The sequence below is a fragment of the Callionymus lyra genome, chromosome 17 (assembly GCF_982586985.1).
Source record: "Callionymus lyra chromosome 17, fCalLyr1.hap1.1, whole genome shotgun sequence".
Classification (NCBI taxonomy): domain Eukaryota; kingdom Metazoa; phylum Chordata; class Actinopteri; order Syngnathiformes; family Callionymidae; genus Callionymus; species Callionymus lyra.
The window spans coordinates 2,833,916-2,847,709 of NC_141834.1; the positions used below are offsets into that span (position 1 = coordinate 2,833,916).

At 39.7% G+C, this 13,794-nt stretch overlaps 1 protein-coding gene across 2 annotated transcripts; it reads right to left on the bottom strand.

Annotated features, from left to right (window-relative positions):
- Positions 1 to 352: 352 nt before the first annotated feature.
- On the bottom strand, positions 353 to 12,594 carry paqr6 (progestin and adipoQ receptor family member VI). Of its 2 annotated transcripts, none has more exons than XM_087812679.1 (8): positions 12,511 to 12,594; positions 4,771 to 5,042; positions 4,382 to 4,509; positions 4,074 to 4,279; positions 3,475 to 3,601; positions 2,523 to 2,619; positions 2,098 to 2,242; positions 353 to 1,778 (listed from the first exon to the last, which is right to left on the bottom strand). In XM_087812679.1, the coding sequence occupies exons 1-8, from the start codon at positions 12,560 to 12,562 to the stop codon at positions 1,468 to 1,470; spliced, it is 1,338 nt and encodes a 445-aa protein (XP_087668805.1). In that variant the 5' UTR covers positions 12,563 to 12,594; the 3' UTR covers positions 353 to 1,467. The 2 variants fall into 2 exon arrangements, with proteins under 2 accessions (XP_087668805.1, XP_087668806.1); XM_087812680.1 differs by lacking the exon at positions 12,511 to 12,594 and adding an exon at positions 9,376 to 9,499.
- Between the last annotated feature and the right edge of the window lie 1,200 nt (positions 12,595 to 13,794).

The following is a 13,794-nucleotide window of genomic DNA, read 5'->3' on the forward strand; positions in this document are numbered from 1 at the left end:
GATGTGTCATACTAGTATGACACAAATAAACCATAACATTATGACCAGGAAAGAAATGATACTGAGCTCCTGTTTTTGTGGGGTTTTTTTTGTAGTTTATTTGTAAAAATTTTAGTTTTTGATTGGGTTGCAAGCATTTTGCTTGTAGTAAAAGTTCTCTTGGACACATTCCAACCCCAACACGGCATAAACAGTACACTGGCCACCACAGACTGGTAGAACACGCAGAGGAGTTTCCTGCAGATGTTAAATTAAACTGTTGCATTGTAGCACTGTTTGCATATCTAAATCTATGCGTTTAACGTTAAGCATCTACTTAAATTTGTGTTTTGGATGCGTTACCAGTGCAAGGATATATTAGATTTGTGTATTTCATCAATTTTTCTACATACATGCATACATTCAGTGTTTTAATCGTGTCCTTTGCGCCCAACAGTCATGTTGGCAGACTGCTATGCAGTTAATGCTGACCTCTGCTGGCATTGAGATCGAACTGCAGATAAAAAATTTGTAGCAAGAACAAGTTTACAATACATAGAAATATTTATTACACAAATAAAGCACCGAATGACACAGAGACAAACACAGAATCGTACTTTAAAAGACACCGAGTATTCAAAGCTTCATATCAAAGTATAAAATGCACCAACAACTTTTTCTTTCTACACAAAAACATTCCAAACAGTTGCTCTCTGCGTTTAACTTCCACTGAGACAAACTCCAGGTTCTTAAATAAAACATTGAGGGGTGCGAGTGGAAAGACAGGTGAGGAAGAGGAGGGTGAGAACCTTCATGCTACGTTGTGTTGTTGAAACCATCAGACAAGGCTGAGACACTTCAACGCACACTGTTATTCTACTTTTACTCAACCACAGCGACACCTACTGGTTGCGTTCGCTCTACCTGCTAAATTAATTTATTAAGATGTAGACTATTAATGGGAACCCAATACAACACAGACAGATTTAGTGGGAATAGAAACGGAGACAATGGAAAAAGTGTTTATAATCCATAGATAAAATATCTGACAAATGATTGTGTTAAAGTATCTGAAAACAAACCTGTTGCCAGAACCACCAAACGTACTAAAGCATTTGTTAGACTAGAATTAACAAGTTCCAAAAAACCTTAATATTCAGGCACATCGGACATCTGAGTGAAAAAAGTGCTAGGAAAGTGGTGAAAACATCAAGTACAGACAAAGATGAACAAGTGAAGACGTACGTTTGTGAAACATAAGCAGGCACATCAGTGAGCAGCTCGTCACAGGACCAGCAGGGAGTGACATGGTTCCCATGGTGACGTATATTTAAACGTGCAGAGGTTTGTGTTGTTTGCGTCAAAGAATTCCAGTTTAAGTTGTTGTTTTAGTCCTGTTTTTGAAAAACGAGTGTTACCGCTTCATTCCACCCGCAGTCCAGAATAAATAAATGTGGAGCTGCGGGTCGTCAGCGTCGACACTCGCGATCACTGCTCCTTGTTGTCTCGAGCAGACAAGAGGCGCTGGCAGGAGGAGGTGGAGGAGGAGGTGGAGGAGGAGGAGGAGGACGAGGAGGAAGAGTCGTAGCACTTCCAGAGCAGTGGGGCGCTGAAGACGCTGATGATTCCCAGGTTGAGCAGGAGACTAACCATCAGGGCCCCACCGGTGCCGAGCAACGAGGGCGAGGCCCCGTGAGCGAGCATCCACGCTCGCCGGGAGCTCATGTCTGCGATCACACCCTGCATCTGGAAGTGTGTCCCGACCACTGCACAGATGTGGAACAGCTGGTGGCTGTGACCTGTGAGGGAGAGGAGGTCCTCTGCTGGTCAAACACTTGAACTGCATATCCTCACTTCTGTTGCTTCTTCCTTTCCTCACCATTCATCATTTGTGAAATGTAACTTTTACTTCTTCTTCACAGCACTTTATATTAATAACTTTCTTTGGACAACTTCTGTAATGAAGTTTGGAGGTCACTTGTGATGCTACAAGATTTGTTTTGTTTTGTTGATAATATTTACATTTAAATTGTAATAGTAAAGTAAATCAAATATAATAAAAAACAATATTGCATGTAACATTTTAAAAACAAGTTTCTGTCAAGAACATGGACGTACCGAAGTAGTCGAAGCGCCCTGGTGCCAGTCTCTCTGGCAGGTGTGAGGTGAAGAGGAAGCAGGTGAGGAAGGCAAAGAGAAGGTGGTAGCAGTGGCTGGACAAGGCATCTCCGGAGCTAAAGTTTCCTCCACAGCACAGGAGGATCTGAACAGTTGACGACAGAAAATATTTAGTCACTCACAGATTCATTTAATAACGACTTCTGAAAGGTTGTGATATCAACGACAACTTCCTGATTCTTCTGTGTCGACAGAATTCCAGCAAGGTTACATAAGGAAAAATGTTTTCAGAACTCAGATGAAAAGTTAAACCAGATAAAAAAAGTTTGCATCTTCTTCAGTAACACACATACTGACAGAGAGGAAGGAGGTTAAGAAGAGAGTGCAAGCAGGGTGGAAACCACAGCTATTAGAGTCAGATTTACCCTGTAGAAAAGTGGAATGGTGTCGAAGACAAACGGGATCACAAACGCCACAGTTCGAACAACCTTACTTCTTTGTGGGAATTGAACTTCAAGAAACCTGCGGACACACAGGAAGAAGAAATCAGATGAGGGTCTTAATTAGACCAAATATACATCACTATAGAGACAAAAGAAAAAACTTCATGTGGTTCCGACAGCAGCAGTTGAGGTCATAGTTCAGTCATAGTGAAAGTTAAAATAATTAGTTAAAAACAACTTTTTTCCCCTCTGCCGCAACTTTGAACTTTACATAATCTCATAAATCTGATTATGCTTTAATCTGTTAGTCTTTCTGTGGGATCAGGTTCAGATGAAAAGGGACTTGGACCTGACATGAACCCTGATCATGACTGGCATGTGTGATGGTTATTGGAATTAATTTAGATTTTAGTCCAATTTGTTAACATGAAAATCATTAATTCAAATCTTTCTTAAATTTGTTTTTATTAATTTTTATGTATCATTAGTTGTTTTTTTCATGTCTGTCCTCTGACATGAGCCTTTTTTTAGAAATACAATAACATCCAGCTAACTGTTTGTTTTTTGTTTCTTGTCTTTTATCAAAACTGCGCTTGTCTAGATTCAGATCTATGTCTCAAAGAATATCTTAACTTCTGATTTATGGAAATATTTTCTTTCACTGAAGATTTTTACTCATTTGTCTTGTCATAAGTAATGCAACTTATTAAAAAAAAGAGAAATTGAAAGAAAATATTTTGAAAATAAATAGCAGATCATCCCTTTTCACTCGTGACAAAGCTATATTACACTGTTCAAATAGTGCCACCCAGGGTATGTTTACACGTTTGTTGATCTTTCAGATTTAATAGTCCTTCATCTGAGAACCGATATTTAGAAATGATCATGTGAACAAGGACAAATATTAGTTTGTGTTGATGAACGCTGGAGTCACCTGGAGTAACAAGACAAGCTGGTGCAGAACAGAGAGTTCCCGACGGCGATGAGGACGAAGTGTTGATGCAGCCAACTATTCACCCAACAGTCGGGCATCACGTAGTAGCAGTAGCTGATGGCACAACCTGAACACAGACACATCATTTACCAGGAGAAAATCAGAGAGAATACAATAACAGAAACATTTGACTGCAAGAAATATGATATCCTTGAAGTCTATTTACCATTTAAAACAATTATTATAATGATTAGTCTTTTTTTTTTTTTTTAAATCTTTTTATCATTTAATTCTTAAAAACTTTGTCACAAATGGTTTTCTTTTTACTTCAAAAGTCATATCATGTACAAGTTACATTAATGGAGTATTTATTGGAATAATGTACATTAACATTGATTTCCTTGATGATCATTTTTCTTCATTTACATTTATTAATTGACTTTATGGACATTTTTATTGATAATGAATAATCATTTAAAGCAGGATGTCTGAAGAGAGAAAATCAAATATGATGTAATAGAAAAATCCATTTAAATTACTTTAAACTAAAATATAAACTAATAAAAAATGAACAGTATAAAGCACATGCGGGTGTGTACCAAGGCTGTAGAGGCTCAGGGCTCCGTAGTCGAAGAAGTAGCAGATGTGTCTGGACTCGGCCGACATGCTGCTGAAGGTGTGAGCCAGGCTGGAGGTGAAGGGGTAGATGCAGATGAGCAGCATGTACACCAGCAGCGGCCAAGTGTAGCTGTCGCTCAGGAAGTTGAGGCTGGACGAGAGGGCGCTCAAGTTCCACAGGAAGTACCTACAAACACGTCTTAGGGTCACTTCCTGCCCTGACAAACCTGAGCTGAGCATTATCTTCAAATCTGCGTGATTCAGTGAACAAAATCATTTGTTCTCCCACCATGTCGGCAGGAAGTGTGTCCAGATGTTGACAGTCTCATTGGTCATCTGGAAGCTGCTGAGAACACAGTCGAGTGCCGAGCTCTGAGGGTGTCGGTATCCAGAGATGATGCCGTCCTCCCAAAACACCTGAGGAAGACGAGTTTCACAAGTGATGAAGTTACATACATTTTATTGATCCTGCACATTTATAAATGCAGACCACCAGGATGTAATGGGTTGTGGATAATAATGAAATCTTTGACTTCTTGTGACAATCGCTTTAAAGGGCATAAATATTCCAGGTGCAAGTGCAAGAAGATGAACATCAAGACGTGGAACATGAACCTAGAATAATGTAGTTTTACAGCCAGTGAAGCTCTGCACCTGTCAGACATGCAGAGGTCTCACCTTGGGGACCTGGTTGACGTCCAACAGTTGAGGGAGTTTGATGCTCAGCATGTCCGTGGGCAGTCTGATCGCCCCCCTCCCTCTCTGACAGACCTCCCTGATCCGGGCGTGTCCCCCTCTGCACAGCACCAACCAGACGGGGTACTCATGGACCGGGATCTTGGCTCCTTCTCCCACCGCTGTGGGCTCCCACTTCAAACAGCGCCCCCATCCCTGGCTCCAGCCGGCTGCGACGCCACCGGTGGCTCCGATCCCCCGCCACACAGGAAACACTGGGGAGTCACAAGCACAGAGGGAACGGATGACACGCTGGACCATGGCCGACAGATCGGACGAGGATGGTGACGAGAAGAAAATACTGAACGTTATATTTGAACAGAACGCGGGCATGTCTGGAACAGCAGAGCTCCAGATCCAAACCATGTTTGTGTGGAGGATGACGTCTTCAAGGACGCAACAATCCACCATTGTCACAGCACACGTTGTCCATCTGAAGAACGACCATCATTGTTACACAGTGGAGGCCAGAGACACGTCTGTGAGGCGCTCAGACACGCAAGAGGGAGTTCATGCGACCATCCAGCAGAAGACATTCCTGAAAAAACTACAAAAGAATCTTGAATTGACGTGCCTTGAATTCCAGTAACAACAGATAAAGAGGACACGCCGTCAGATGACTTAACTCTGCTCTCAAGACGACACAGACTCAAACGGAATGTAAAGTGCTCAGCCATTCAAACTTCAGTGACCCCAGCACTCCTGGACATTTGCCGTTTCACTCCTACTCAAAACAAAGGGGTTAATTATGATGATAGATTTTGTCTGTCTGGAAAAAGGAACTGGTTGAAACAGCCGTAACTGACATACATGAGATCAGTATTCATCAGGGTTGAGATAAGAAGCTACAGATTTAGATTTACTGCTTAGTTGAGCTGAAATTAATCCATACGACCATATAAGGAAAGCGGTGGGCGACGGTGAGATGGGCGAGAACCCAGCTGCCTGTCGACAAAGTCATCTTTGTAGCTCGTCGGCCTTGGAAGTGTGTCGTGGACGTTACACGCCGCGATGAATGGCAATGACACACAAGCAAGCAGGCAAAAGTCTTCAGTGCATGTCTAACGACATTCATGAACAGAAGCTCGATTCTTCCTTCCTGAGACACACAGCGATGTCCACCACATACCATCTGTGCGAACAAAAGTCAGTAGAAAAATATGAGTTTTGATTCTGAAACGGTTCTGATCAATAATCAATTTTTTTTTTTTTTTGGACGCCTTGAAAACTTCTAACCTGGATTTAACTCCTTAAACATAATTTGTTTGATTAGGTTATTTGTTTAAGTGTAAATGGCCATAATGACAAAAATATTTACATATTCTTCCATGACATAAAAGATAAGCTAAAAGTGTTGTTCGCTTATCTATCAACTCATTTTAAATATATTTGGGTTACATGTACAGTACATCATAGAAAAACAAACAGACAAAACAAACAAGAACTTTAAAAACTTTATATTTGAAAAATTAATTACATTTGTAGTTTTACTTTGAATACAGTTTAATGGCCCCATGTGATATTTTAAGAGTTAATAAAAGGACAGTCGTCACTCCAGATATCGGCGTAGTTTCAGAACAGACTCCCAGTCGTGTGACAGCTGTCATCAGCCGCTGACATGATCCATCATGTCAGGACTTGAGTCGTGCGGCAACCCCAGATGTGACTCAGAATTTCAGCCTGTGAGCAAACCGTCCGGGAGACGGGTTTGGTGAGATTATGCTAATCCAGGAGCAGGTACACAGGTCCCACCCCATCATGGTTAAAGTCAACAGCGATCTAGAGCTCTAGGCATTGAATTACCTTTTTAAATAAAGTTTGTACAAATGCCACACACATCATAGAACACGACTGCTGTCACCATTTTAAACTCCGTTTAACTGTGTTTGTAAAATGTTGTGTTCCTTGAGCTACAAAAATGATGCCAACAGACCTTTGAATATCCACTTTTGACTTTATAGCATAACTGTGCTTATGTCTCTATTAAAGTCATTTTTAAATAATAAAGAACGACCCAGCATTATTGCATAACTTTGTATTTTTAAACCAAACCTGACACTTAATTGTACATGGACTTCTGAAAATGCAGATTTCGGGTTTAACTCTTAATCTGGTTGCTGCTTTACAAGTCTTTTGCTGACATTTCTGACTTTTCCCTACTTGCATGTTGTAAAATGTAACAAGAAATAAAAAAACTTATAAAACTTAATTTCATCAGGAATTAAACATCCTGAATCTAGTAAATTAACTGTATTAAAAAAGAAAAACTGTATTATTAATACATATTTATTTATTCTAGGCGTTTCACAAATTTATATAAAAATTGTTCCTAAAAGGCATAAAGTTTTTTAAATTTGTACTAAGACCTGTTTAAACTACCTGTATAAGCAAGTAAAAATGTTGCATCAACACACAAGTCAATAATCACAAACATGTCCAAATGATTTATCTGAACCTCTAACGTCTCCCTGAAGTCACAGCAGGTCTGAACACGTGCAGCCGGACTCATCACTGGTGAGGGAACGATAAAGAAGATCCAGTTTCTCAAGAAAACACCAGTTACACAACCCACCAGGGGCCTCCTCACAATGCATCATGGTCCTTCAACATAACAGAGTGAAGTGAAGAAATACAACATGTGTCTTGAAATATGAAAACACAACAATCTCAAATGATTTCACAGAACCTGATTTTGGCTCTAATTGTTGCAGAACTCGGGTCTTTTTATCACACAATTCCCAAAGTGAACCTCAACTTTTACACAAACAAAAGAGGTATGAAGTCGGTGTATAAAGACAGGGAATAGAAAGAAAGGAAACGTGACTTAAAAACAAGCCAATGTTTTGGCATTGAGTATCAGAAAAAAATATATACATTTTGTAGTTTAAAAAATACATACATTTCATTGTGTTTTTAAAACATGCAGTTAGAAAATAAATAAAAGTGTGACATTTACCTTGATTAATAAGAGGAAATAATCAAAATATTGTTGTCACAGGTTGTTTTTTTTAGTCAAAAATGAATTCTTATGTAAAGAAATAATGGAGAACTTTAAATTGAAAACTGTTCATATTTCTTTTTTTGCAAAAAACACGTTATTTTACAGCTGGAAATATTTATAAATGTTTTATATGACTATGATGAATGTAGTTTAAGATCAGTTTACAGTCAGTTGTGACCTCAGTAGTGGTGAAATACACACTTTTTGATGTTACTCATTGGTTTTAGTTCTTGCTCTGATTCTGATTCTTCTTTGTAAGACTGGACCACCTTGCACAACCCTTTGTGTCACAAGACTCATTGTTCCGACTTCCCTGTTCTGGCTGTATGTGTGAAACCACGCTGGAATATTATGGCGGGACTGTTTCATTGAGCACTTCCTGTGAAGTGCATATAAACTCACATGATTACGCAACACCTGTGATGACGGAACTAGAGAGTCCAACACCCGTGTCACAACTGTTTTTACACAGGGGTTGATTCACATACTTACTGCAGCAAAGAAGATTAAAGTATGCTCAAGTTCAACAAACAAAACTTGTTCTCATAACTATGTTTGTAGTAGCATGAGGATCTTGTCTCGGGTCACTGACCACTGGGGAAAAAAAACAGCAAAAATCCAGTATGTGTCTTAAATGATTGTCATTTAATTCAGATAAGTCAGTATACCTCTTTATTTAATCGTTATTGCTTCTACAGAATTCTTAGTGTTAGTTCTTGATCTCCTTTTTTCATCTATTTTTAGTTAAATAAAAATATCAACATTTATGACATGTTTAATATATAAATGAATTTCTAAAGATATTGAGCAGAAATTAAATCATTTGTCTGAAATGAATTAAATAACAAAAAAAATGTGTTTGACTTCAGGAATATTGTTGAAAAGTTAAAATATTGTAAATATTAACTTATGGTGATTTTATGAAAGTCATATCGCTTTAAGAAAAAAAAAAAGGGTTCGTTGACTTATTTTAAAATAATAAAGAGTCAATTGAGTTTAAAAATAAAATAAATCCTACATTGAATACATTTATATACACGTTTATTTTTTTAATTAAACATTCAAAATGATAAAACTACTATAAAAAACTAGAAAACCAGCATATGCATTTTGCATGTTTATTTAAAATGTATATACATTTGTGAAAATAATTCCATTTTAAAACACAAAGTTGTGACGTAAACTTGTAGTCAAGGGCGTGATGGGAATGATCAGCTCCACACGTGCACTTAATCACTAAAGTCAATAATGGTTGATTCAAGAGAAGTAAAAGTAAAAGTCAGAATTCTAGTTTATCAAGAACTTCATCTCCATCCCCGACAGTGCGAGTAGAACAAAAACATAGTTCACGTCTCCAGAGCAACAGCAGGAAAAACACGCGGGTCACATGAAGCCAATTCCAGGAAAGCCTGGAACGCTTCGCCCTGGTTCTTCCTTCTCTCCCACTGGATTCCAACCCTTTGTCTCCCACTGTCACGGAATTCCACGGCGAGCAAAAACATCCCAGTGACTGACAACTTCAGCGAGTCTCACGCGAAGTCACTCACCGCGACTGTCGGGCATCAGGAGGAGACAGGAGTCCTTCCCGCGGTTCTGCTCGAGCTCGCTCGTCGGTACCAGGTTCTGGGTCCGAACGAATGTGTGTGTGTGTGTGTGTTGCTGCTGTTGCTGCTGCTGTTGCTCTCTGGGTCGTTTCTCCCGCCATTAGGAGGCGCCACCGCTGCTCACGTGTTCCCGAGCAGCCACAACAACACGACCCATGTGTGCCAGCGCACCCGTGACGTCACCTTCATTGTACTACATATTATAAAAACTTTTAATTTTTAAGTCACAAGCTTTTCACATAAATCCAAAATACTTTTTGGGACGCCTAGAAGTCAAAATAAGGAAGCTCTGTACAGACTATATAGAAATATATATATTTTTTAAAAGTTACATCACTCACCTATGTTTAAAATCTATTTTAAAATGAAAGCGAGTGAATTATTTCTGGGACTTTTTTTCAACGGGTCTATCTATTCAGACTCCATTGCTGACCAAGAAAACCAAAGTGAAAACAATAAATATATATATATAGATATATCTATATATATCTATATATATCTATATTTCATCTTACTATGTTACACTGGACAAGAAGGAGCTGTCTCGCCTGCAGTTGATTCAGAACTCTGCAGCGAGAATTCTAGAAGAACTCACATTTCTCCGATCCTTAAAACTCTTCACTGGCTTCCAGTTTCTTTCAGGATCAACTTTAAAATTATGGTTCTTACTTTCAGATTTATTCATGGTCAGGCTCCTCCTTACATCACTGATCTGATCCAGACTTACACCCCAGCTCGGGCTCTGAGGTCTGTGGATCAGAATCTACTGATGGTTCCACACTCACGGTTCAGGACCAGATGAGAGAAATCCTTCCAGACTGTTGCTCCTAAGCTTTGGAACGATCTTCCTCTCTCTTTGCGCTTGATGGATCTACTGACTCCTTCAAGAAATATCTTAAGACGTTTTTATTTGTTCAGGCTTTTCCTCGATTTTCTGGAACTCCTGTTGTGCTATCAGTTTTATCTTGATCTTTAAAGTATATACTTTATTAAATATTGTTTTGATTGTTTAAGCGCTTTGTGACCCTGGTCTGGAAAAGCACTATACAAATAAAATGACTTACTTACTTACTTACTTACTGGTGGCAGTGGTGGGATATCGCGACCGGTGCAGACGAGAAAGATCTGGAACCACAAGGATCCGTTCAAGATGGACAAACCGAAAAGTAACGGATTTAAAGTGGATTTACCTTCACCTTTTTACCGGTGATGGAGGACAATATTTCATTGTCATTGTCATTTCATTTCATCAGATCACTAGAAGTTGCAGTGGAGGCAGACACAGGTGAAGGTGACTATGAGAGCGAACTGGAGAGAATCCTGCCAACCTGAATCTCCGCCATGCAGCGTTTTTATTGTGGGACAACAATAAATTGTCTTGTCTATTGTCTGCCCCCATTAATGAAAAAAGGTCCATAAGGCGGCTAAAGAGTGTCTCGCGTTTAGACAACGACAATTCATTGAGAGATTCAAGAATAATATGGAAGCGTGGATGAGGGCTCTAGGTCCAAAGTTTGGAGGTGTACATAAGCCGGCTCGTAATGGAGGCCTTAGTGCACACCGTGAAGAAAAGTTTCCGAGATTCGTTAGCAGGGTTGGAACCTTGTTTAAAAGCTAAATGTTTAGAAGAATGTGCGACAGACTTGGAGGATGCTCTCGTCATTGCAGAGAGCTGTGAGAATGCCAGTGCCAGCCAGACTCTGTGCTAGACAGAAGTGCCGAGGTTGACCGGGCCAGTCCTGCGGTCCACTCTTTTTTCTTCTACTGCTGAGCTTCAAAAGGCAGTGGAGCATCCAACCAAGGAAATGTGTGGTTACACTGAATTGCTGTCGACGCAAAGAGAAGACGTGGAAATCAGTACCGTAATAGGATGGTTGATCTCGACAGGGGTCGTCGCTTTATCTATGGAAGCTGTGGGTTGAGTTCAGTAGGCTTTCAGTGAAGGATGGGTTGCTATGTCGCACAGTACGGTTGATGCCCACTGGAGAGTCAAGGACCCAAGTAGTGATCCCTGCTAAGCTGGTACCTGAACTCCTGCAACATTTGCATGGCTGGTCATTTTTTCAGCTGAGCAGTGTGAACCTTGTCAAACTTGCAGGTGTCCAACACCCAGGCACAAATCCGATGGGTGGCTCTGACCTCTACAGAGAGTGGCAACGGAAATTTTGGAGTTGCCTGTGAATGCTCAGGGTAATTGGTACATCTTGTACAGTGGCACGGTGTCTAATTCAGGACTTTCTTCTTGTGCGTGATGTTCCTGAAGTTTTGCATAGTGACCAAGGTCGTCAGTTTAAGTCTGAGATCGTACAGCACTCGTGTCGGTGGTTGGGTGTGGAAAAGACCCGCACGACTGCATACAATCCCAATTCAGAAAGTATGGTAGAGCGCCATAACCGGATGCTGATTGACCAGCTAGACAAAGATTTTACCCGTTTTTCTCCATATTTTATATGCACGGGCGTGACCCCCTTCCATTCAGGATTCATAGACCTTCAGTTCGATTAACTGCTGCTTGCACTAACGGAGTGTTGTTTGCTGTCCTTTCATCTGCTGCTCTACAAGAAGGCCCGCTCAGTTACACATACAGTGTATATATATATATATACATATATATATATATATATATATAGAAGCTACAAACTCAGATTTAACATTCTGCTTTGGTTAATTCAGTTTAACCAGTGTTCTGGGTTTTTGACTAAGATGGACCTGGAGCAAAACTACTGATACTTAATTATTATTAAGAATCTTAATCTTACATTCACAAAAAGCATATAGAGAGTTAAAGGAAATTGAAATGCTCTAGAGATTTTTACAAGTTAAAAAAGTTTTTTTTATATTTCTAAAAATCCAGTAGGTACAGTACATGGGCATCAGCTTCAGCATTTAACAAAGTCAAGTTGACACATGGATTTACAGTTAGTCTCTACATAAACATCCCGTACAAGACAACCTTCGGTTAACAGTCACAACAAGCTGTTGAAACTTAAGAATGTTTGCATTAAAAGGTTGATTTATATATATATGTACACTATATCCCAGGATCTCTGTGCGGACGTGAAGAAAAAAGTTACTTACAAATGAACTCCAGACAGGCAAGCAGAGATCCATGCGTGGACATTTTGAGCATTCACTGCAATAATGGATTACATTAAAGGTTTCTCTGAGGTCTCAATGCTGGTCCAGGTCTGTCCATGTAGAAGTCCTTCTCCGTCTGAATGCATCAAATGAAGTACCAGGGTCGATGAGGTCTCTCTAGCCTCTTAGCCAAGCAGGAGAATGCAATTGGGACATCAGCAGCTTCTGTTTGGGTGCTCTGCCAGGGGGATTGGTCACTTTTGAGGCGAGTGAGTGGTGGGCACTGGGCCCAGAACAGAGTGGCACAATGGTCTAAAGAAGTGGGGCGACAGACCCAGAATGAGAGGAATGGAAGACAGCTAGTCATGAGGGAAAATATCCAAGGTCCAGATGAAACTTTGCGGATTCTTTCATGTCACAGCTTCCAGAAATCAAGGTGGTTCTGATGCCTATGGTCTTTCATGATGCCTCGGCAGATCGGTTTAGCTAAAGAGCTTATATCATCAGCTTGTTCATCAGGGCCCTCATGTATTAAGGGGTTATACGCACAAAAAACATGCTTAGTCACCTTTCCCGTCAAAGTCCATATGTATCAATACTGAAAAGAGCGGTAAAAAGTTCATATTTCCCGCAAGGTCTGCAGTTGGCGTACTCTTGGATCAGCTGCTCAGATACATGTCAGCCTCACTCGTCACGTTGAGATGTTCACATCAGAGTTACATTAACGATCAATATTGATCATAAATTAACACACAGTAGTTGTAGTTACACCAGTGGATATTCAATTATTCACTAACTTATTTATATGTTCTCATTCATCAAATTGACGATCTGTATTTATTGAGACAACATCGATCATTTTATAAGGAATATTTTAATACGATATTTGCAAAGTGAAGCTGCAGAATGAAATCAGCTGAAGCCGTGTTATCACATGATTTGTTCATTTGTCATTTGTACACAAAAACATTTTTATTTTATGAATGTAATAAGAACTTGTGTGTGTTGCAATTGTGCCACACATTTATATGAAACTCAGACGATCACATCATCTTCTTCATACATACTCAGCACTTTAAGTTACTGATTTACACTTTTATTCTGTTAAACTCACTTTTAGATGTTTCAAATAAGCCCCTGATCGTCTGTAAATAAAGTATTTGCGTTAATAACTGTGTATATAAAATGTTAACATTTACATCGGAGCTCGTCTGCACTATTTAAATGTAAGTACTGTATGTGGTCCATGTCAGAAATGTTTAAATGAAATGAATAAATTAAATT